General features: G+C 43.7%; 1 protein-coding gene across 7 annotated transcripts in view; it reads left to right on the forward strand.

Annotated features, from left to right (window-relative positions):
• The window catches only part of Ccna1 (cyclin A1), a 46044-nt gene that overhangs the window by 15265 nt on the left and 5029 nt on the right, over positions 1-25750 (forward strand). For 2 of the 7 annotated variants that reach the window (XM_032898387.1, XM_032898393.1), the window contains exons 1-5: positions 20047-20189; positions 20626-20814; positions 23958-24204; positions 24382-24506; positions 25031-25254. In XM_032898387.1, the coding sequence (XP_032754278.1) occupies positions 20650-20814; positions 23958-24204; positions 24382-24506; positions 25031-25254 (761 nt within the window). In that variant the 5' untranslated portion in view covers positions 20047-20189; positions 20626-20649. Of the gene's footprint in view, positions 1-20046; positions 20190-20625; positions 20815-23957; positions 24205-24381; positions 24507-25030; positions 25255-25750 lie in introns of those variants that run through there. The other 5 variants (XM_032898394.1, XM_032898388.1, XM_032898389.1 and 2 more) reach the window with 5 other exon arrangements.

Genomic DNA, 25750 nt, shown 5'->3' on the forward strand with positions numbered 1-25750 from the left:
GTACTGGTGAAATCTTTCCTCTATGACAGTCTGCATGGGCTCTCCTGCAACTCTTCAGAGTGGTTAGCTGGTGATTTAGAGAAGCCACGGACGACAATGAGCTGGTGCTTGCCTGTAATCCAAGTTAAAAAAAACAAACAAACAAGGGGTTGGGGATTTAGCTCAGTGGTAGAGCACTTACCTAGGAAGCGCAAGGCCCTGGGTTCGGTCCCCAGCTCCGAAAAAAAGAACCAAAAACAAACAAACAAACAAACAAACAAAAAACAAAACAAAAACAAAAAAACCCAAAAACAAAAACAAACAAGTCAAACAATCCCAGATTATATTACTCATGGACTTCACAAAAACATATTGAAGAAAAGTAGTATTCTAAAACATTATACATGCTGATTACTGATAACCCTACATGCAAGCTAATTTCCATTGTCTAAATGAAAACTGCATGCAAAACTTTTTGGATACATAAATATAATATGTGGTAACAGAAGAAATAAATTCATCAATGATTACATGGACTGGTCAGTATGGATTTAGTTACATAGATTATATTAAATATAATGTTGATTTAGAAACATTTCTTCTTACTTCAAAAGCAGTTTTTATTTGTATTATGTATCCATAAGTATGTGGGCAGTACCCAAGGAGGCCAGAAGATTCCCCTGGTACTGAAGTTTTAGATGGATATGAACCACCATGTGCGTGCTGCAAACCAAACCTTGGCCTGCTGGAACAACAGCCAGATGCCCTGAGGCTTCTCTCCAGCTTTATTTAAGACTTCATGCTTTTGAAAGGTATCTTTTCACCGGAAACAACCAAAAGAAGGAACAAATGAACAAAACCCACTCCATTCTCCTCCACTGAGCATAACAAATTAAGTTAGCAAAAGAGTTGTTATTTTGTGTTTGTTTTTTTTATCACCAAAAAAACAAACAAACAAACCAAAACAGAAACGTTCTAAGCATCACAGAAAGTCCATGTTTCCCGCAGGCAAGGGTCGCTGGTCATAGAGGTGAAGGGCAGAGAAAGGATCTTAGAATTTCATTGCTGCAAATGTTTGGGGTTACACAGGGATGTTGAGCCAGACAGAACTTATGTCCTGAGTAGAGATGATTCTCCGACATGGACAGCAAGGAGGAGCAGACCTGGAAGGCTCGGTCATGACAGATGGGAACGAGACATCTCCAGGAGGTTCAGCATGGATGACTGAGTAAATTTTAAATCGACTGTTGAATGTAGAAATTAAAACAGTTGGTAAGCACCATTGGAAATATGGGTTAGATTTCAAATTCTGTGAGCACTGGGACCAGGTCTCTGTTATATACTGTGACAGATCCTATTTTCCTAGCCCCTACCACTACCTGAGGAGCCAGTAGGTGACTGCTACTTGGGAAGGGAAAGCCATATGGCCACTAGTAAGTTCCCCATTGTGGAATGGATGGTCAAAGGCCCATGGGTGTGTGGGAGCCTAATTGGACTCAGAGGGTTAACACTAATTATAAAAAGAGAGTATGGAATTGGGAGGTTAAAAACTTGGGAGGCCCTGCAGGTGTAGAAATCAGACATTTGCTATTCCTCTATTGAGAATTATCTGTTCTGATCTATGCCCCATTTTTAATTGGGTTATAGGCTTTTTGATATCTAGTTTCTTGAGTTTTTTAAAAAACTGTATTTTGGATATTAGGTTTCTATCAATGTTAGGTTGGTAAAAATCTTTCCCCATTATGTATGTAGAGTGTTGCTTTGTCCCAACGACAGTGCCCTTTGCCTCACAGAAGCTTTTCAATATCATGAGGTTCCGTTTATTAATTGTTGATCTTGGTGCCTGTGCTAATGGCGCTCTGTTTAGAAAGACCTTTTCCTGTGCCACTGAGTTCAAACCTGTTCCCCCACGTTCTCTTCTATTTGGTTCAGTGTGTCTGGTTTTATGTTGAGGTCTTTGATCCCTTTGGAGTTGAGTTCTGTGCTGGGTGATAAGTATGGATCTATTTGGATTCTCCTGCATGCAGCTGTTTGACCAGAGAATTTAGATGCTTTCTTTTCTCCATTGTATGTTTCTGGCTTGTTGATCAAGAAATAAGGTAATCATAGGTTTGTGGAATTATGTCTGGGTCTTCAATTTGAGTCTGCTGACCAACATGTTGGTTTTGTTTTTTTTGCCAACACCATGCTGTTTTTATTACTATAGCTTTATAGCACAACTTAGAATTGGGAATTGTGGTACCTCCAGCAGATTTTATCGTTCAGGATTGTTTTAGCCATTCTAGGCTTTTTTTCCCCTCAAGATCTGTGAGGAATTGTGTTGGAATTTTATAGGATTGCATTCAATTTATAGATTGCTTTTGGTAGGATGGCCATTTTTACCACACTAATCCTTTTAATCCAAGAGCATAGGTCTTTCTATCTTCTGATACCTTCTTCAATTTCCTTCTTCAAAGACTTGAAGTTTTTATCACACAAGTCTTTCACTTGCTTGGGTACTTACTCCAAGAGATTTTATATTATTTGAGGCTGTTGTGAAAGGTGTAGTTTCCCTGTTTTCTTTCTCAGTCCCTCTGTCATTTGTATATAGGGCTACTGAGTTTTGTGAGTTAATTTTAAATCCAGCTACTTTGTTGAACATGCCTATCTGTTGTAGGAGTTTCTTGGTGATATTTTTAGGATCACTTGCAGGTACTATCATAGCACCTGCAGATAAAGATACGTAGATGTCTTTCCTTACAATATGTATCCCCTTGGTCTTCTTCGGTTATTTTATTGCCTTGCCTAAGACTTGAAGTACTATACTGAATAGGCAAGAAGAGAGTAGACAATCTTTTCTTGTTCCTGATTTTAGTGGACTTGCTTTGAATTTGTCTCCATTTAAATTGTTATTGGCCCTGGGCTTGCAGTAAACTTCCCCGATTATGTTGAGGTTTGTAATTTGTATCCCTAATCTCTCAAGGGCTTTTATCAGGGAGGAGTGTTGGATTTTGCCAAAGACCCTTTCTGCAGCTAATGAAATGACTATGGTATTTTTTTCCTTTCAGTTTGTTTATATGGTAGATTTCACTGATGGGTTCTCATATATTGAACCATTGAGGCATCTCTTGATAGAGCCTACTTGGTTATGGTGGATGACCTATTTGTTATGTTCTTGTATCCAGTTTACAAGTATTTTATTGAGTATTTTTGCACTGATGTTTATGGGAGAAATTGGTCTGTAATTCTGTGTTGTACCTTTTTATAGTTTGGCTATCAGAGTAAGTGTGGCCTCAAAATGAATATGGCAATCTTCTGTTTCTGTTTTGTGGAATAATTGAGGAATATTGACATCATTTCTGCTTTGAAAGTCTGATAGAATTCTTTGCTAAATCTATTTGGCCCTGGGCCTTTTTTGGTTGGGAGACATTTAATGACTGCTTTCATTTTTCTAGGGGTTATAGGTCTATGTAGGTTACTTATCTGATATTGATTTAACTTTGATAAGTGGCACCTATCAAGAAAATTATCCATTTCTTCTAGATTTTCCAATTTTGTAGAAATACAGGTTTTAAAAGTGTTTTTGAATGATTGTATCTCCTCGATGTCTGTCGTTAGGTCCCCTTTTCGATTCTGATTTCGTTAACTTGGATATTCTCTCTCTTTGTGCGTCTTTTAGTCTATTTGGATAAGGGTTTGCCAATCTGATTGCTTTTCTCAAAGTTCCAACTCTTTTATTGATTCTTTATATGATTTTCTTTGTTTCTATTTTATTGACCTTAGCCCTGAGTTTGATCATTTTTTTGCCATCTACTTCTTTGGGGTAAGGTTTCTTCTTTTTCTTCTAGAGCTTTTAGGTGTTCTGTTAAGTTGCTAATGTGATATTTGTCCAGTTTTTTACATAAGCACTTGGTGCTGTGAACTTGCCTCTGAGAACGGCTATCATGTGTCCCATAAATGTGGGTATGTTGTGCATTCATTTTCATTCAATTATAGCAAGTCTTTAATTGGCTCATATTTTTTTCAGTAGAGAGTCGTTTAGTTTCCATGAGTTTGCAAGTTTTCTGTTGTTACTGTGGATAACAAGCTTTAATCCATGGTGGTCTGATAGAGTGCTGGGTAACTTCAATTTTCTTTTATATGTTGAGACTTGCTTTGTGCCCAAGTATGTGGTCAAATTTGAAGAAAGTTCCATGTGATGTGAGAAGAATGTATATTCTTTTGTATTTGAGTGAAATGTTCTATAGATGTCTGTCAGGCCCATTTGTTTTATAACATTTGTTAGCTCCAGTATTTCTCTGTTTTGTTTTTGACTGGACGATCTGTCTATTGGTGAGAGCGGGGTATTGAAGTCTCCCATTATCAGCATGTGATTTAAGCTATAGACATGTTTCTTTTATAAAAGTAGATACCCTTATATTTGGGACATAGGTGTTAAGAACGGATATGTCCTCTTGGTGGATTTTTCTTTAATGAGTATGTAGTGTCTTTCCACATCTCTTTTGATTAGTTTTGGTCTGACACCTATTTTTTTTTTCAGATTTTAAAATGGTAATACCAGCTTGCTTCGTGGTCCATTTGCTTGGAACATTTTTCCCATCCTTTTATCCTGATGTAATATCTGTCTTTGGTGTTAAGATATGTTTCTTGGATTTGGCAGAAGGATAAATCCTATTTTCATATCCATTCTATTAGTCTGTGTCTTTTTATTGCAGAGTTGAATCCATTGATGTTGAAAGGTATGAGTTACCAATGATTATTGATTCCTGTTATTTTGGTGTTGGTGGTGGTGGTGGTGGTGGTGGTGGTGGTGGTGGTGGTAGTGGTGTGTGTGTGTGTGTGTGTGTGTGTGTGTGTGTGTGTGTGTGTTACTTTTAATTTTGCTAAAGTGAGAATATTTATTCCTTGTGTTTTTATAGTTGTAGTTAACCCCTTTAGGGAGGAGTTTTCCTTCTAGCCCTTTCTATAGGGATAGATTTGTAGATACATATTGCTTACATTTGGTTTTATAGAATGTCTTATTTTCTCTATCAATGGTGATTGAAAATTTTGCTGGGTATAGTAGTGTGGTCTCTCAGAGTCTGCAGCACATCTCTCCAGGTCCAGGCCCAGAGGGCTTTTAGAGTCTCCATTGAGAAGTCAGGTCTATTGATTCTAATAGGTCTGCCTTTATATGTTACTTGGTCTTTTTCCCTTGCAGCTTTAGATACTTTTTCTTGTTCTTCCCATTCTGTATTTTGATTTTTATGTACTGAGGGGATTTTCTTTTCTGGTCCTATCTGATGTTCTGTAAGCTTCTTGTACCTTGATAGGCATCTCCTTCTTTAGGTTAGGAATTTTTTTCTTCTGTTTTGTTGAATTTTCTTCTATATTTTGTTGAAAATATTTTCTGGGCCTTTGACCTGGGTTTCTTCTCCTTTCTTCCATTCTTATTAGTCTTAGATCTGGTCTTTTCATAGTATCCCAGATTTTCTAGATGTCTTATGCTGAAAGCCAGCTCAGCATCTAGGTACTGAGGAAGGCAGGGAGTTAGCATTGGTGATTGGGGCCAAAAGCTGATGGCTTCTGTCAATTAATTCCTGCTGATAACAATAGGGAAATTATAAAAAGAAAGAAACTTAGTTACCTGAATTCTTTATTCTTGGACTCAGGTGCCTCTGGAAGATCATGTGAAAGGCTCTGAGTTCATTAACTTTTTCGTGAGCCAGAGAGCAAAGAAAAGAAAGTCAAGAACATACACGCACACACTGACAGGCCTGACCACCTGTTTCATCAATTTCAGAAGTACACATTTGTCCTTATATGCACACACACACACACACACACACACACACATATACATAATAAGGCACATATACATATATACATTTAGTGGATGGAGCAGAGCCCCAACAGCGATACTTTATTTCTTTTCTCTCAGACTGTTTATACATGTTAGACAAAAGTTCTTTATAAAATTACTTCACAGATAAAATGTTACACAATAGAGAGTTATAAAGAATGTTGATAGTTAAGTTGAAAGCAGCCTTTCATTCTATAAGCTCATTATAAGTTCAAGGCAACAGTTGCACATGGCCTTATCTATACTGGCCATAAGCTTCACATAGTGCATACCTGTGGCCTTATCCTTGGATCTGACCTAGAATGAATGTTTTCCCTTGGCCACCAATCTGTCCCAAGTCTGTTTCTCTTCTTAGTGCGATTTATGAAAGCCCATTGTATTCCTTATTATGCAGTCTCTACTTACTATTCTATGGAGAGAGGGCACATTCTATTCTTGATTCTAACTTTATTATATCTTTTTGGCAAAACAACTAAAACCATCTTTTTAAACTTTCTTCCTGAAATTATTTGAATCAAATCAGGAATTCTATAAAGTCATTAATACATCTAAACATTATTATTATAAGAAAGTACATTTTTATATTAACCTGCAGGAAATTTGCCCAATGCCCAAGAATCATTAGACTGTGTAATACAGTGTCAGGAAAGGCATATCAACAGGGAGAAGCAGTCTAGGGATTAAGTCTCTAGTGTCCTTGCCTTACAGAGAACACTATGAATTGCAGGCATGCAAAGCAGTGAGCCATCTCTAGAAAACCCACTTGCTTGCCATGGTCTTTCCTGCATGGCTTGTGCCAGACTTGTGTTGGGAGTCTCTTTTTTTAGATTTAAGATGTTCCTTGGCCCCCATATCCATTTCTCCTATCATATCGTCAACACCTGAGATTCTCTCTTCTGTTCTCTCTTGTATTCTGTTGATAATGCTTGCCTTTGTAGTTTCTGCTTGAGTTCCTAGATTTATTATTTCTAGAATTCCTTCAGTTTGCATTTTCTTATTGATTCTATTTTCATTTTTAGGTCTTGAACAGTTTTTATTCATTTCTTTCCACTGTTCATGTGTTTTCCAGATTTTTTAAAGGGATTTATTCATTTCCTCTTTAAGGATGTCTATTATCTTAACACACAGTATTTTAATGTCTTTTTTCTTGTATTTCAGGCATGTTGGACTATTCTGGGCCTGCTGTGATAGAGTTGTTGGGTTCAAGTAGGGACAGGATCCCCTGGCTGTTATTTATTGCATTTTAAAGCTGATATTTAGCATCTAGGATTGGGAAGTTTATAGGTCTAGGTGGTAATATCTGGTGTTGTCTTTGTTGGGTGGGTATTTGTTGCTTGGTTTCTGTTTCCTTTCTGAATTTTTAAGAGAGTATTGTGGCTGTGTGTTGCCTGGTAGGAAATTTTCTGTGGATCTGATAGGTGTAACCACTGGGGGTTCTGGGTAAAATGTATTTCTGGGTATTAGGAGCTGACACTTAGGACTAGGGCTAACCTAGGGCTCTGAGGGGATTCATATGAGGGAAGAAAGCAGAAATGTTCCACCAGGATCTACTTATTTAGGCTCCTTGGAATAGGGACAGAGAGAGAAGAATGTCACTCCAGCAGGTCTGAAAGGTGACTGCTGAGCTGGGGGCTGGGATAAAGCAGTAAGTAGGGAGAGGAAGGTTAGGAGGGAAGTCTGTAGGGTGCACAGGAGATATGGGCAGAGGGGGAAGGAAGACTGCAGCATGTGTTCTCTTGCAGAGCTGGGGATGAGTCTGGGGGGGTTGGGTTTGGAGGAGAAGAAGGAGTGATGAACAGCCTGCTCAGCTGGTGTGTTCACAGCTGGTGTGTTCACAGCTGGTGTGTTCACAGCTGGTGTGTTCACAGCTGGTGTGTTCACAGGGAGTGCCTGCTGGTGTTGGAGGCTGGGGTAATGGGATACGTTGGGGGAAAGAAGCTTAAAGGAGAAAATCTTCATGATCTGGGGGGGAGGGTCGGGATCAGAATGGAAAGGGAGACTACAGCAGTGTTCTGCTACAGAGCCAGGGAGAGACAGGGGAATTGTATCTGGAGGAGCAGAAGTGATGTGCAGTCAGCCTACCTGGTTACCTGGCAGGACTGGCCTGTGGGTCAATGGGCATTGCCTGCTGGAGTTCAGGGCTGGGATCAAGCAGTGGGAGTGGGGAGGGGGTTAGGAGATCTCTGGGATCCACAGGAGTTGACATGGGAGGTGAGAGGGGGCAGGGGCCTGCATGTGTTCTGCAGAATGGGGATGAGCCTAGGGGGTTGGCTTTGGAGGAGAGAAGGGAGTGGTAAAGTCAGTTAGCCCATCTCCTTCCTGCTCAGCTGGTGTGTTCCCAGGGAATCCTGGGAGATTTTCAGTAGCCACTAACCTTGGCTGGTACAGTCTTGGGTTGTAAATGTGCATGGAAATTTAAAGCATAAATTTGCCTTGTAGGGCAAATCAGTTATATATGGAGACCACAGATTATTTTCCCTCTGATTTCATAGATCATTCACAGATTTTTTTTATCTGATGTAGCTTATATAGTTGTTCTGTTAACCAAATACTGTTCTGTAATCATAAAACAAAGAATGCAGATGCCTTGTTAATATTCTGAATGTTTCTAAAAGAATACAATTTTAAATGAAAAGACTTAGTAGTTTTTGGTAATGGTGCTTAGTAATAGTCCTATTTATTATATATGTGCAGACATATGTTTTGTTTCTTTAGTCATAGACTTTCAAAGGTAACAGGAAGTGAATGATCCCCCCCCTTAAAAGAACGTAATCATTCTGCTGCACAACTTTTTATTTAAACTATTCATAAAGACAGGGCTCTTTCCTCCAAATTGTAGATTCATAGGGGAAATAAAAAGATGGATGGAATATGACTTAAAAGAAAAATGACTAAACCAAACATTTCTGATTAGTGACATAAATCAAAATCTAAGTGGGTACGTCTTAGCTCCCCGCTGAGACTCAGGGGACAGCATATCACTGCAGATGATTAATTCACTTGCATGAGTTGAAAGTTAATTTTTACTCATTGCACAGAAGTCAGAGATACTGTTGAACTGGGGTGGTTAATCTCAACCTTCTGCCTAACCCATGTTAGAGAGGATGTCTGTCCAGTCTTGTCTGGTGTCATGAGCTGAGCAGAGCACGGCTTGGTTAGTGATGGAGGAGAGAGCTGAGACTGGATCACAGGGTGTTTGGGAAAAGAAGACTGAAAGGGCTCTGCAAATGGAAGCCTTAGATGTTTTTCTCCTTATGTTCTGTTCTTAGCTTGAACCCAGTAGATATGTGGATTTCATTTTTTTTCTGTATTGGATTCTCCAATCTCCTTATCCACAAAGCAAATTCCTATTTTGATTGATGTGTGCATGTGGTGTGTGTGTGTGTGTGTGTGTGTGTGTGTGTGTGTGTGTGTGTGTGTTTTTTTTTTCTCTCCTCAGTGAAAAAGATCAAAAGCTTCCTTCCTTTAAAACAAAGACAAGAAAGCATGGTTCAATATCTGCTTCTGGTGGGGGTAAGATATTGACTGTGTGCTCAAAGCAAGTGAAGAGGAAATAATGAAAATATTATTTTAATTATCTCAGATACAGCTCAGTCTTTCCCTCTTATTATCTCACATCACCTCACTGCAGAGTACAAGGCCTCGCTTTCATTGACTCGGTAAATAAATCTGCAGCCTGTTTTCCCAGAGGGCTGGAGCAGCACAGCACCTCCAGAATCCCCTCTCCAGCTAACTAGCTTCAACTGTGACTTACTAGGACCTTAATTGTTTCTCAAAGAAACTACAGTGAGCATGTGGTTTATGTCACACACTTACCATAAATTGCAGGATAAGAATAATTTAGGGGAAAACCAGTCCCCAGAACCATTTTACATCCATAATAACATAACTGTCTTAATGTGCCGTGACTGGGCTCAACCAGAAATATTTCACCCTGCCCTAGAGTGGTGACTACGTATGCTGAGTGATCATAGAAACATACTACACACTGCATACATAACTATGAGACAAGTTAAACAAAATCACAGCCATTCAGGGCACTCTGCATCCCATGCTCACTGTCCCACACAGCCAGGCATTACTGTACTGAACAAGGCAGACTCAGCTGTTTTATCCCTCCGATGTTCTGCTGGTTCATCTCACCCTATACTTCTGTCTCTGTCTCTCTGTCTCTGTCTCTCTGTCTCTGTCTCCCTGTCTCTGTCTCTGTCTCCCTGTCTGTCTCTGTCTGTCTCTGTCTCTGTCTGTCTCTGTCTGTCTCTTTGTCTCTCTCTCTGTATCTCTCTCTGTCTCTCTCTCTCCCTCTCTCTCTCTCTCTCTCTCTCTGTCTCTCTCTCTCTCTCTCTCTCTCTCTCTCTGTCTGTCTCCCTCTGTCTCTGTCTCTCTCTGTCTCTGTCTCCCTGTCTCTGTCTCTGTCTCCCTGTCTCTGTCTGTCTGTCTCCCTCTGTCTCTGTCTCCCTGTTTCTGTCTCTGTCTCCCTGTCTCTGTCTGTCTGACTCTCTGTTTCTGTCTCCCTGTCTCTGTCTCTCTGTCTCTCTCTGTCTCTCTCTGTCTCTTTGTCTCTCTGTCTCTCTGTCTCTCTCTGTCTCTCTCTGTCTCTTTGTCTCTCTGTCTCTCTGTCTCTCTGTCTCTCTGCCTCTCTCTGTCTCTCTGTCTCTCTCTCTCTCTCGTGTGTGCATGGTTCATCTGTGTGGGTATGTACATGTGTGTGAGGTACCCACACAGGCCAGAAGAGGGTGTTAGATACGCTGGAGCTGGAGTTAGGTGGTTGTGAGCCTCCCGCACAGTGCAGGAAGAGAAAGCATTATGCTTTAATCACTAGATCACCTTTTCACTCCCCATAATTTAATTCTTAAATAACTTTTCCTTTTCCTTTGTCTTCTCTACTCCCTTCTACCCCCTTTTTTTGGTTTTTCAAGACAGGGTCTCTCTGTGTGGCCCTGGCTGTCTTATTAAGCAATTAGCATTTTTATTAGAGGAAGTAATTTAGAAATTATAATAAGTCAAACGAATTTCACTATCGTTAACTAATACAGTGATGAATATTTAACTATTTAATATTTAATGTTCACCTTTACTTCTCCTCATATAAATGCAGCACACATCTTATAATTTACCCCCTAAAATATTAGGAATAGTTCTGTGCCTTTTTTTGTTCACAATTTTATATGGATGAATTATAAAAAGTCATGATTACTAAAGCAGGTTTCTGCTATATTGCACTCTATTAGCAATTTTCCCAAATAATCTGTATGTAAGCATATATGCGTGTGTGTGTGTGTGTGTGTGTGTGCGCGCGCGCCTGTGGAGGAGGGCAGAGTGGGCTTGGGTTGCGTGTCTCTTTTTTTTTTTTGTTTGTTTTTTTGTTTTTTTCCGGAGCTGGGGACCGAACCCAGGGCCTTGCGTTTACTAGGCAAGCGCTCTACCACTGAGCTAAATCCCCAACCCTGCGTGTGTCTTTCAATGGCTTCTCCACAGTAGTTTTCTGAGACAGGTCTCTTTGACGTAAACTCTGTGACTCAGGCTTTGAAGCCTCCCAAGTAGCTAGGATTGGTAGGAACTATATTTGATGGACACCCAGACCCACATTGTTTTCTTACCTGTGTCTAGGGCATGATTTAAAGAAATGGATCCAGAGTATCCTAGGTTTCTGTCCTCAGGAGTCTTTGATGAGTGACATTTGTATTTATACAGCAACACAGAGTGCTGGGAGTGGTACACAGAACTGAGAAATCCGTGTAAATAGCTGGATTACTTCTCTTTCAGCAATTGGTGATTGCAGTGAGGTCAGCAGACAGAGCAGGGACAAAAAGGTGTGACCACCAGGTGGCAGTAGCACACAGTACAAGGTGGGTGGGACCATGACCACTTTGCATGCTGGGGCAGGAAGTCCAGAGATCAGTTGAGATGAGGAACTATTATTCCTAGCCCAAAGGGAAAGTGTCATCAGAGGAGGGGGGTCTCTGGCTAGGTGACACCGCTTTGGATGCATTTGGGCCAGAGAATTACCAAAGGCAACAGTGTTTAGGGGATTAATATAGTCACCAAGTTACTTTTCGTTAAGGATAAACATAGGTTGGTTGTGAGTCTTATTTTAGTCAGAGCAGAGAGGCTTTGGATTATTTAGAAGTACGTTTATGAGTTGGTATGATGGTCATGCATGCCTTTAAATCATGGCACTGGGCATGCTGAGAGAGGAACCAAGTTCAAAGGCAGCCTGAGCTACACAGTTAAGGCCAGCCTCAACTACATAAGACCTTAAGAAGAAGAGAAAGGAAGAAAGAAAGAAGAGAGAGAGAAAGATTCCAAATAAATGATTGGATTGGTAAGTAAATAAGAAACATAAGGTTATGCCAAGAATAATTTATATCTTGTTACTAATTCCTTCAATGAACAAACATTAATTGAGTGACTACTATATCCTGTAATCTATGTCAGAAAACAAACTTCAGGGTGAAGAAAGAGTCTGCCTTTGATTTAAAGAAGTGTATCCAGAAGAGGGCCCTTTGAACATCAGGGTGGATCCTGAAATTTACATAGGAAGCTATTGATAGTTTCTTGTGTTTGTTTTGCTCTAAAAATGTCATCTACCTGCTAATAATTATTTTATAGTAGCAGTGCTAGGCAAACATATTTGAAACATATTGCAACTAACCTACTTTTACCTCCGTGGTGGAAAATGTCGACTGTCAGCTTGCCAGGATCTAGAATCACCTGGGAGACGGGGCTCTGGGCATGCTCGTGGGACTACATCCTGGCTGTCTTGATTGATGAAGGAAGACTTCCCTGCTGAGTACAGCGCCAGCCCCTGGCTGGCTCCTGAGCTGAGAGGCAGCACCTGCCCATCCCTGCCTGGCTCCTCACTGGGCGTGATGGAGCAACTGCACAAGGACCAATCGGAAACTAATTAAAGACCCAGACTTCAGGGAGGAGATTAATATCTAGACTATTTGAAGGACTTTGAGAATTATACACACCAAAATCATGTGTAGGCCAAAAAATATGGGAAAACGAATCAAACAGATGGTTCTCAGAAGAGGAAACAGGAACGACCACTAAACGTTCCAAACAGGCCCACCCCTTATCAACCTGACGCATGGACACATCACTAGGAAACCATAGCCTTTCTTGTCTGTGCCCAGGACCTCACATCTATGCTTAACAGAAAACACTGTACATGTGTTTAACTTTCCAATGATTTAAAAGGTCTTTCAAAGTTCAGCTCTCTTAACTATGACTGTCTCTAAACCAAGCCAAGCACTTTCTTACTCCAAGAACCAGCGTACAGTTACAGCCAGAAATCAAAGCAGAAGCAAAACCCAACAGTGTAAATAACCCAGATCAGGGACTCACTCAAGATCTTCCCGCTCCAGAGGACTTGGACGTCTCCACCTGTGCCATGCACAGTGTGCAGCCTGTCTAGCTTAGGCTGCCTCCACTACACTTGCCCTTGTCCTGGATGGTCATCCCATGGTTCTGGGGTCTAACATGCTGGGGCCTCCACTGCAGCTGAGGCTAACACCTTCACCAATGGCCTTTTTGGCCTCTTCAGGGGTTCCAACCCTTCCACACGATGGCAAGTGTCAGCTTCTCTCTGTGACCCATTCAGTCCTGCAGTCCTCATGACACTAATGTTAGCACCACATGGGGCATGTCATTAGCCAAGCTCTCCTGCCAGCTTGGTGCACAGCCTTGCCCCTACACTCAACTGGATCACAGTTTCTGTAAGCTGACCCCGAGGAAGATTCCAACTCAATGATGCTGGTCTCTTTTTAATCGCAGCTGAGTTTTCAGCCGCACCAGACTGGCATCTATTGTCCAGGTAAAGCAAATTCTTTACTTCTAGACTCTTAATTCAAATATATAAAGACAGGGACAAAAAATGGAGCAGAGGGCTGGAGAGATGTCTCAGTGGTTACGAGCACCTGACTACTGTTCCAGAGGTCCTGAGTTCAATTCCCAGCAACCACATGGTGGCTCACAACCATCTGTAAAGAGATCCGATGCCCTCTTCTGGTGTATCTGAAGACAGCTACAGTGTACTTATATATAATAAATGAATAAATCTTTAAAAAAAAATGGAGCAGAGACAGAAGAAAAGGTCATCCAAAGACTGCCCCACCTAGAAATCCATCCCATCTACAGACACCAAACCCAGACAATATTGCGGATGCTAAGAAGTGCATGCTGACAGGAGCCTGGGATGACTACTCCCTGAGAGGTTCTACTAGCACCTGACCAATACAGAGGCAGATGCTCACGGTCAACTATCAGCTGGGGACCCCAATGGAAGAGCTAGGAGAAGAACTGAAGGGGCTGAAGGGGATCGCAAACCCATAGGAAGAACAACATCAAGTAACTGGACCCCCAGGACTCCCAGGGACTAAACCACCAAACAAAGAGCACACATGGAGGAACCCATAGCTCTCTCTCTCTCTCTCTCTCTCTCTCTCTCTCTCTCTCTCTCTCTCTCTCTCTCTCTCTCTCTCTCTCTCTCTGTCTCTCTCTCTCTCTCTCTCTCTCTCTCTCTCTCTCCCTCTCCCTCTCACACACACACACACAGTAGCAGAGGATGGCCTTATCTGGCATCAGTGGGAGGGGAAGCTCTTGGTGCTGTGAAGACTTGATGCCCTAGTGTAGGGGAATGCTAGGGTGGGTGGGGGAGCACCCTCATAGAAGCAGGGAGGAGGGGGAATGAGATGGGGGGTTGTGGAGAGGGATATCATTTTAAATGTAAATGAATAAGACAATTAATTAGAAAAAAAGACAGGCATAGACCAAACCAAACCAAAACAAATACGAATTGCTTTGGGAGTGTCTTGGAGGAACTCTGACACTTCCAAGCCAGGACTCCATCATCTCCCTCTTCCTCAGCCTTATTTCCCAGACTCCCACTGTCTTGGAGAAGCTCTGAGAACCTGATGGCTTTTCAAGACAAAACCTTCAAAAGCTTCCCACAGTCCTCCCTCAGAACAATACTGTCAGAAAGATTCCACTCTCTGGTGCCAATCACTGTCCTGGTTGGTTTTCTGTTGCTGTGATCAAACACTGACCAAAGCCAGCTTGGGAAGGAAGGGCTTTATTTAATCTACCTCCATGTCACTGCTCGTCAGGGCGGAAATGCCGAGGTAGGAACCGCAGCAGAGGATGTGAGAAACGCTGCTTGCTGGCTCCTTCCCAAGCTCACATTCAGTTACCTTTGCAATACCTGTCCAGGGGTGGAACTGCCCACAGTGGGCCGAGCCCCCTCCCGTGAATTAGCAATCAAGAAAACACCACAGGCCAATTCGAGAAAGGGAACCGTTTGCTGGGGTTTCTTCTTCCCAGGTTTCTCTAGTTTGCCTGCAGTTACCAAATCTAACCGGCAGAACATCCTTAGCTACTGGGAAAATGCAAAGGAAAACTGCCTTGAGAGACTGGATCTCACCTCAGGCAGAATGGCTATCATCTGGAAAACGACAGAGACAGCTGTGTGTGGAAAGGAGGAGTGTAACGGGTGCAGCTGCCAAGGAATTCAGAATGGATGTTTAATAGGAAAAACTGAAAATAAAATCACCATGTGACTTAGCTGTATCAGTGCTGGTCGTATCCCAAAGGGCTCTATATCCTACCACAGGGATGCTTGCTTGCACATGCATGCTCACTGCTGCTCTGTTCAAAGAAGGAAATGGAGTCAGCCTGCATGCCCATCAATCAAAGAATGGATGACGGGAATATATGGCACTACAGGATTTTATGTTTGAAAAGAGAAATTAGGAAAACAGAGGGAACAAGGAATTATTATAGTGAGGTAACAGACTCAGAAAAATATTTGATTCTCCCTTACACATGAATCTGTGTGTGTGTGTGTGTGTGTGTGTGTGTGTGTGTGTTGGCTCAATGATTAAAGGCACTGGATTTTCTCCCCTAGTATCCGTTTGATTCCTGGCTCTTACAATGACACACGGCTGTCTGCAGCCCTTGTTCTAGTGAATTTGATATCCTCTTTTGAACTTGTTGGGCACCAGGTATACACATGATAAACAGACATGCATGGAGACAAAGCATACGCACACACAATTTTTTTAGGATAGAAAGGGGACAAAAAGAGTGGAAAAGGTTTTAGAGGAGGGAGCAGAGATAGAATATATGTTACACAAATGGAGAGAGGATGAGTAAGGGATGAATGGGAGGTTATGGAGAGATGAGGGACACCCAGGGAGAAAGAGCAACAGAAGGAAATTACTATAAATCTGCCAGAATGAAACCTGTAAGAGAAATAAGGTTATATTTTTATTGAAGTAGTGCTTAAATATCAGATCAAATACAGTTGTATTTACAGTTGAATGCTTGCTTTGTTTTTAATAGATTACCCAACACACAAAACAGAAAGCATGGGGGGTTTTAAGAACTATTGAGTTCTAGTCTTAATTTTGCTATAAGAATCACACAGTGTTAGCATTCTTTAGAGGAACAGGACCAATAGGATGGATATATGTTATAAAATTAGTTTAGTAAAGTGGCTTACACACTAGGGGTTGGGTATCCTGGAGGCACCCTGCACACTGAGGTCTTCCAGTGTCTGCTCCCACTCAGGGTAGACAGGCCGTTTGCTCAGCAGGCTGGCCTGGAGGGAGGGGAGCTTACTTGGGACAGGTGGGTGCAGGCAGGACCTTGGTAGGTGATGAGTTAGAGGGCAGAGAACACACACACACACACACACACACACACACACACACACACACACCCCTACACCTCAGAAGAGCTTCAGAGAACTGATTCGGTTTAAGGGGTAGGGGAAAAAGAAGTATTTATGCCCCTGGGGAGGTGGCCAGGGTTTCTGCAGGCAAGGTTGTGTAGCCATATACAATTGGCCAGAACAAGAGTTTTGGAAGATACTTCATCTGCAGGGAAAAAAAATGGATATTTCAAGACAAATCCAAATCCAACAATATCTAGCAACAAATCCAGCCCTACAGAAAATACTGGAAGGAAAACTCCAACCCTAGAAGGATAATGATATCCAAGAAAACACAGGAAATAAATTCTTACTAGGGTGGACAGTGAGGCGCCTGTTTCATGGCCAGGTTGGGGGTAGGGAGGGAACCACCTGCCATCCTCATCTGAGGTATGGGGTTAAAGCTTTCCTTGACCCTTCTTCCTCCATTAATCCAGGCCATTAGGGTCCCACAGAGGGCCTCTGAGCCCTGCTCTGTCCATGAAACTAGATGCCTCTGCCTTCCTTCTTGCACAGTGAAGACCTAGAAGAGTCCTGCAGAATCAATGTTCTTCAGTCCACATTAGGGGGTCCAAGACGCTGGAGTTCTGGTGTTGGGGAGAAGAGTCCAGCAATAGCAGAAGCAGGAATGGGACAGACACACAGATTGTCACCTGGAAGCTAGGCTAGCAGCCCTGCTCCTTCCTGCTTTTCTTTTTACACTTATTTTATTGTGCCTGTGTTCCTGTGTTTGTGTGTACATGTGTGTGTATGTGTATGTTCCTGTGTGCATGTGTGTTCTTGTGTGTGTGTTCCTGTGTGTGGAGGTCAAGGATCCACATGATTCCCAGGGATCATGCTTAGGCTGTCAAGCTTGTGGGCAAGCCCTTTTATCCAATAAGCCATCTCTCTAGGCCTCTTTGGATCTCTTTGTATCTGAGATAACTTCTGGAAGGTTCCACCTACTGGGGGAGGGTGTCCCTCCCTCAGTGCTTCCTGGAAGTGTCCTGTTATGGTTACAGCTAGCTACTCTCTAATTGGATTTAACGTTCAGTCTGTAGGGACTCGATCTGTGAGGCTGTGGACATGTCATCTTCTGAGGCGGAGTGATAACTCAGTGACCTGGCTGTTTGGGGGATCCCTCATGCTCCTGAGAACAAGCTGAATAAACTCACCACTTCACCCAGCTATGCTGGTCTGCCATTGGTGTCGTTTTGGTTAAGCGCCCTGGAAAAAAGTTTGCACAATAAAACTACGTACTCGGTAAGATGGAAAGCATTTAATTTTTTGTTTAGGGCATACAATCGGTTCACATGGTTAGTTTAAAGTCTGATCAGAAGACCATGATTTAATGTAGGAAACTGAAGCAGCCCAGAAAGAAGCCAGAAAACACAAGCACGTGGAAGTGTGCAGAGAAGAAAGGGGTGTTACTGTGATGATAAAATTCCACTTGAATTAAGGCTTGATCAGTTGACAGCTACTTGAAGAGGTGAGTTTTAACATGAAAGGTGTATTTTACTGGAGGGTCCCCTTTGATTATTTCAATTCTTTTCTTTTTCAGTCATTCTTTCAGAATTTCCATGCATGTGGGGTCTTCTTCAACCCTCTCCAATAGCGTGTGCTCTCTCTTGTCCTCTCTCCAACAACCTCTTATCTATGTGAAGACAGTCTAACGGCCATAGACATTTCTGTAGATGTCTTTGTAAACATCTTCCTTAGGTCCCAACTAGGTTCTTAAGCTCCAATCCTGGGAGAATGAAAAGAAGTTTCCTAGAAACAACCACCAAGATCAAAATGAACGCAGAAAGCTCTAGTCTCTAGAACAAAGCTTGTCTCCTCCCAAGCCTCTCTGTCTCTTGTAAGGACTTGCCAGGCTCAGAAGGAGTTAGCTGAGCCCTTCAACAATCACAAGGACAGTTTGCTTTCTTGGAAGATTTCCAGGAAATCTCATAGGCTGCATGCCTTCACCAGTCAGAGCACCTTGAAAACAAACAAACAAACAAACAAACCTCCTCTGGTCCTGAGTGACTTAGCAGCATCTGTCCCAGCAGCAACCAATATGTTCCTGGACCCCATGTGTCATCTTCATATTTGAGGACCGAGAATTAGAGGATGCAACATGTAGGAGTTCAGTCATACCGAACAAGGAGTTTTTTGCACTTCTGCATCCAGTGTGGGTTGGTGGAATGCTTCGCAAAGCCCTCTTCACAAGCCGCTCAATCAGATGGCTTTGAGTCCACACTTTTCTTGGAATCTTCTGCTTCTGGTCAGTTGAGACAGTTCACAGCTGGTAAGCCTCTGGTGAACACATCAATTAATACACTTAGGCAGGCTGATGACCTTTGCTTAAAGTTTGATGGTCTTTGGGACTGTTTTGGGAATTTAGGGGTGGATTTTTTATTTTTAAGCAAAAGCAGTAACAGAATATTTATGTATCTATGTATATGAAGATATATACATGTATGCATATGCACACACGAATATATCTGATATATATGCATATATGCATATACATATACATCCGGTGCTCACATATATGTGAGTACATGTATGTGTGTGTATAAATACTTTCATTATTTTTCAAAAGAAGTTAACCAATTATGTAACTCAGTTTGCTGATTGCCTGTCACCTCCGCAGGTACCAGGGTTTGCAGTATTCAAGATTTGCCTTTTTTAGACCCCTCTTTGTAGTTGAACCCCACCCCCACCCCCAGACTCTCCCTTCACACGTGGCCAGGTCACCGGAGCAGTGACCTCAGCTCAGAATCTCTCCTTATGCCCTCTCAACATCCAAGTCCCAGAGGCTCCCCGCGTTCTTTCCTCTTCCCTGCACCCGTGTATGCCCAAAGGAAGACCTCTCACGGGTGACTGAGGCACCTCGAGTTACGCTACAGGCTCCAAATCTCTCCCAGCTCCTTTTGCCACACGCCTGGTGCCTGGCCATCCTGGAAGGCTAAAACGTGGCCCAGCCAGCCGCTGCTCAGGATCGGGAGCCGGGGCAAGCGTCCTGGAGAAGGAGATGGGGAAGGAGAGCGAGCCGCGCCCTCGGGCCGGCCAGGAGGGCGCCACGGCCGCAGCCCGAGGGCCCCGCGTCGCTCTCCCGAGCCAGGGTTCTCGGGAGCGGGCCGCGCAGGAGACGTTAGCGGGAGGGGTTCGTGTCTGTTGGGGGAACCGGTTCCTGGGGAACAGTCCCTTTCAGGGCGGCCACAGTGGTCAGGCCGCCATCCACCCTCCCTGGTGACGCGGACCAAGGGGCGCGAGTGGCGACGTGCTGTGCGTTGCGGTTCGGTGTGCCTGGCACCCCTGGCTTTGCGGCTCAGGAGCCCCGGGCTGCGCGGTTGGCCGCGCCCCGCAGCGCCCCGGGGGCCGAGCATCAGCGGACAGCGCTGCAGGTGAGCGGTCGCCAGGGCGATGAGGCTTCGGGCGCACGCCCGCCGCGGTTGGCATGGAAGCGGCTCTGCTGGGCTCGGGGTGGCTGCTGATTGGCTGATTCAACAGACGCGGCTGGGTCGAAAGTCCTCAGTGGCGAGCGCACTAGCCAAGGCCGCTGGAGCCGACGCCCCTGGAATCCCTCCACTCCGGGGTCCCCTCCCTCTGCGCACGGCCCCGCCCTCCCCGCCCCAGCCCGGGTGCGCTTGCTAATCGCCCAGAGAAGAACCTGAGAAGCAGGGCCGGCTGTGGGTTCCCAAGCAGGTTTGGGGGACTTACTTCTGGAAAGAAGCACCTGCTTATCGCTTGGGAAGGAGACTCACCTGTCCCCAGTCAGGGATCCTGGATTTAGCCCCAGATCAGGAAGAGGGTGTGGGGGAAGGAGGATCAGGAATCATAGGCTCTGCTTCCCCCTCCCCTAAATTAGTGTGGGCAGAGAATCGTGAGTGGCGTTTGGGCAGGCTCTCTCTCTGCAACTTTAAGGCTGGGGTCATATTAAAGCCCATTCAACCATTCAACCATTCAACTATTCAACCATTCAACCATTCTGAGTTGGTTGTTCTGATGCGTGAGCTGTCACTTGTTTGTTGAGAAGTTGTGACCTCTGGGGCTTGGCACTCTTTTTTTCAGAGTTTTCTGCATTTCTGGATCCCCAGGTTGAGAAGTAAACTAACTGTGTCTCCTTCTTTTTCCGGGATAGCAGCAGGCTGTGGCTTGCTAGGCAATGCGTCGCCACAGCTCGAAGAGTGGAGTCGCACTGCCTCCAGTGGGCCAAGGTCCTGATGCTTGTCAGATGCTCACCCGAGCTCAGCTTGGCCAGGATCCCCCACAGAGAACCGTGCTAGGAGTGTTGACTGAAAATGAGCAGTACAGGAGGGCCTGTGGCCAGGTAATGACCCAGGAGCACCAGGAAATACTCTACGGAGAAGGGTTGGCATGTACTTTGTGTGTGTGTGTGTGTGTGTGTGTGTGTGTGTGTGTGTGTGTGTGTGTGTGTGTACAGTCATGCACCCGTGCCTGTGTGTCACAAACGCTGGGAAAGATGCTGTGGATAAAGAAGGCTTTCTGTGATAGTGTACGTGTGCGCACATGTGTGCATATGTGTGTGTAGCCTCCCCCATGAAGAACATACGTGTAGGGACTGTTTTGGGTTAAGTGACTCGAGGGCTAGCCAGAAAGAATGCAATTACGCTGTACGATAGCCCCGGAGATGCTCTGGGCCAGAAAGGTGTTCAGGAGGAGCTAAGCCACCACGAAGTAATCAGGGAGAGCTAGTGCTGTGCTCCGTGGGCACACTGTGGGTGCCAGGATACACCAGCTTACTTTATAAAATAAAAGTTGCTTCTAGAGCACACATCTCTACCACTGCAGACCAGGAATGGACACTGAGATAGTTACATACTTGTCTGCTCCAAACCGATTTTTCACTGAAGACAGGAATTCAGACGTTTAAGAGAAGAAATCTGAATCTGCAACGATGGTTTTTTTTTTTCAGATAGAAAATAAAATCGCCCCCACCCCCAGCCTGCTACTAGACATAAGGATGCTTCTATTCCATATTTCGAGTCTATGGACCCAGAGCTGGTGCTTACAGGAGTCCAGTCTGGAAGTACCAAGTGTTCTGGTAGAGGCCCCTTATCGATTCCTTCAAGGCCACTGCCTTTTGTAAGGACTTGATCCACTGATGTCAGAGATACCCAAAATGATCCTTTTAATAAGTGACAGGAGTTTAAGTAGAACTTGATTAGCAATGTTCGTTCTTTAAACTTACACCCGAGACCTGAATTTATGAATTGGAACTGGTGTCTGTACTAAAATGACCTTGTTCATGTTCACACCGGTGCTGCCTGGAGCCACTGCTTGGTGGCCCCTCTACACCACACACACCCTCTGCTGCCTGATTCCCATTCTTTTTTTTTTTTTTATCTGTTTGCATCTTGGTTTTAAAATAATTTGATTTCCATATTACTGTGTATGTACAACCGTACATGCATGCTGTGTTCTGTGAGCATGCATTGCCATGGCATTCATGTGGAGGTCAGAGGACAAGTTTGGAAGCTCCTTCTCTCCTTCCGGGGCTTGAACTCAGGTCACCAGGCTTGTCAGGGCGTGTCTTTAACTCCCAAAGTCATCTTGATTCTTTAATCTCCATAACTCCTGTTCCTTCTGAATAAGGAATAAGATAATCTGATTCCTCAGAAGTATCCCATAGCCTGAACCTTCTCTTTTCCCCACTCCAGGAGGTAGGGGGAGTCTAGCAAAGCTGGCTTTGAACTGACATGTAGCTCTAAATGGCCTCAACTTCAGGCTCCTCCTTCCCCAGCCTTCCTAGTTCTGGCACTGCAGGTTTGTTCTCTTTGGGTTAGCAGCTAGAATTCCTAATGCTCCCCTGTGCCATTCCCATGCTGTTCCGTTACTGCTGTGTCCCAGCTCTTGCACCTATGCGAAGCCCCTCATGGCTTCCTGGCTTTCAAGAACTTGGCTCTCCAACAACTTCTCTTTCTCTTCTCTTTGCTCTGTCTCATGTACATCAAACATGTACAGATGTGTGGGAATCGTCCCACCTTCAAACTCATTCAGCTACATGGCTCTGTGCAACCACTGCTCCAGTTACAACAAGATTTCTCGGAAATCAGAGATCTCAATAGGATGTGTGTCCACGCAGGTGACAGTGCGGGATGACACCTCTGTGGTATTCCTATTGTCTGTAAGAGTAATGTGCCTGGCCAAGGGAGCACAGTGGGTTTGTTGACTAGATGCTCTCTGTTTCTGCATCTTCTGCTCAGTTTCCCCTTTTTTCTTTATATATTGGCACCTTCCACATAACTGACCATTCTTTCTTCTTTGATATCATTTCTTCTTGCTCAGTTTGGGGAGCAGTTTTCTCTCTAGATGTGTTATAATGCATGTTGCCTCTCCTCAGTGCCTTGTCCATGACACACAGACAGACACAGGCACACATACACAGATACATACACAGAGATACACACATACACAGATACACACACAGAGACACACACAGACATACACATACACACAGAGAGACAGAGACAGAGACAGACAGAGAGACAGAGAGACAGAGAGGGAGACAGAGACAGAGACAGAGGCAGAGGCAGAGAGAGCAAAACTCAAACTCAGTAGTAACATGAATCATGTAAGTCATGGCTGGTTGTAACTTGTTTCTCAGGATTTTTTTCCCTAACATTTTCACCACAAATTGTTTTACTGAATTTAAGTTTAAGTTGATCAATGGAAAGTAGTGACATATGAGCTGGAAAGTGGCATCCAATAAATATTAAATATAAAATGTTCACAGTGGGGATGGCAACGGTGTCTGTAAGAGTCAAGGCCCAGCTTAAGGCTGCCCTGTCTCACCTGGCTTCCATGCACGACTCTCCCAAGGGTGAGTGTTCACTACGACAGGGCTGCCATTGTTCCTGTCCTTCTTGAATCAAGTACAGCAATGATTTGAAAAAATTTCTCCAAGAGTAAGTGTGTTGTTATGCAAAAAGATTTTCATACCATGTGGGAACATTTCTGTAGCATAGATTTCTGAAGTCATGAGATACATACTCACCCTGCACTGGAGAGTTAAGTGTTTAAGCAAAGGACTAGAGAAATTCAATCGCTCAGTATCAAGGGTGCTGCTGAGTTCTTATAAAACACTGCAGTGCTCTAGATGCCAAGGGCAAATTGCAACTTTCCTCTTGCACATTGTAACTAATCAGTTTTCTGAGTGCACACAGCTCTTCTTGCTTTTATAGCCAGGAATTCTCTTGAATACCCATGTAAGGAAGATGGCGAAGCTTAGGCAGAACTCTTTCCATAGGACACATGTGAACAAAATGAAAGGGGAAATTATCTTCTCAGACGTCCCGTATTTGGAATTAGATGGCCAGCTTAGATATTCCGACTTAGAATTTGCTCTGACTTTGCCAAGCTCCTGATTTGATCAACATGCCCTTACATTGCTCACAGTGGATGGGGCCCCCACAGGAGGTATAACTGTTTTCGTTTTGTTTTGTTTTTAAGGAGATCGCAACGATCAGATGTTTTTCTGGATCAGAAAATGTCTTCCCTGCAGCTGGAAAGAAAGTACTCCCTGACAACGGGATCAATGAGCCAGTCAAGCATGGATTTGATATCTACATGGATGATCCTGAACAGGGGGACAGAGACAGCTGCCCAGGGAGAGAGGGCATAGTGTTTGAGGATGTGTATGAAGTAGACACCAGCATGCTCAAGTCAGATCTCCACTTCCTGCTGGATTTCAACACAGGTAATCTGGCTCCCCTAGGGCTGTGGTGCCCTGTGTTCACAGCCCTGCAGCGTGTTCAAGGAGAGTAGCTGGCAACAGAGACACGAAGTCATGATGGTTCACAGCTTCCTGTGAGGGTGAGTGCATCTGATGAGCCTTTAATGAAACCACTCACCTGACCACATTGAACCTCTGCAGTTTCCCCAATGCTGGTTGACTCCACCGCCCATGCCCAGTCGGAGGAAGCAACGGATTTTGGTTCAGATGTGATCAACGTAACGGAATATGCAGAGGAGATTCATCGATACCTTCGAGAAGCTGAAGTGAGTTTCCCGACCCTGGGTTCAGGCTCTAGAAGATAAGACCTGTCTTTGTATTACATGCTCTTAACCATGGGCATTAGCAAGTGGCATCAATGTGAGATCTTTTAGACATAAGAAATCTATAAAAGAAAAGGAAAGAAAGAAAGAAGGAAGAAAGAAAGAAAGAAACAAACAAACAAACAAAACGAGAATGAATGACTCTGAGCTCAAGTACTTGGAATAAGGGACACTCAACTTGATGTCATAATACCTAATATCAAATACATACATGCTTTCTATATGGTTTCAAGTATCTGAGTTAAGTACTCAATCAAGCACATATCAATGTTTCCCCCTCCAGCTCATTCCATGACAAAACTAGAATCTCATGTTTCCTCCCTGTTGTGTGATAAAGATTTATTTGGCCAGGAATCAAATCCTCCTAGTCTTGGTTCCTGAGATTTCTCCACAGAATAGGAACAATACTAGGGAGTGGGTCTTTGCTAGTGCAACCATTTGAAGAACCACACTCTTTCCTCCACCAGGTAAGACACAGACCCAAGGCTCACTACATGAGGAAGCAGCCGGACATCACGGAGGGCATGCGCGCCATCCTGGTGGACTGGCTGGTGGAGGTTGGGGAAGAATATAAACTCCGCACAGAGACCCTGTACTTGGCTGTCAACTTCCTGGACAGGTTTCTTTCCTGCATGTCTGTTCTGAGAGGGAAATTGCAGCTTGTCGGGACAGCAGCTATTCTCCTGGCTTCGTAAGCGTTCTTTCAGCTTGTGAAATGCCACCTGTCAAAACACTTGGTTTAACCCCCCCTCCATGTATTGAAGAAATGTAATGCCTACAATTAAAATGATCCATGCTCTTTTAATAAGAGACCATAGTCTTCGCAGGTTGACAGAGGAAATGAATCTTGCCCAAACACTTAACTCTTCAGGTCAGATGTTTGAAATCTGTAGAAAGGGGTTCGCTCTCACAACTGAAGCCGCCATCAGCTGAGATTCAAGATGGAGCTTGGCTGTTCCACCCTGTAGTCTCTTGGCTGAATTTTAAGACAAGAAAAAATTCTATTTAGAGAGTTTTGGTTTCATAAGCACTGTGGTACCGATCTGTCAAATGGTACTGAGTAACACGGCTTGTTCACTTTGTTTTGTGGATGAATGGTTAAGCTGTTTCCAGTTCCTGTCAGTGACTCCTAACAACACCTAATTGAGTAGGGAAGGAGATATGGGTGTGGCTAAGCTAAACTGGCT

Source organism: Rattus rattus, chromosome 3, assembly GCF_011064425.1.
Source record: "Rattus rattus isolate New Zealand chromosome 3, Rrattus_CSIRO_v1, whole genome shotgun sequence".
In the NCBI taxonomy this organism is placed as follows: Eukaryota; Metazoa; Chordata; class Mammalia; order Rodentia; family Muridae; genus Rattus; species Rattus rattus.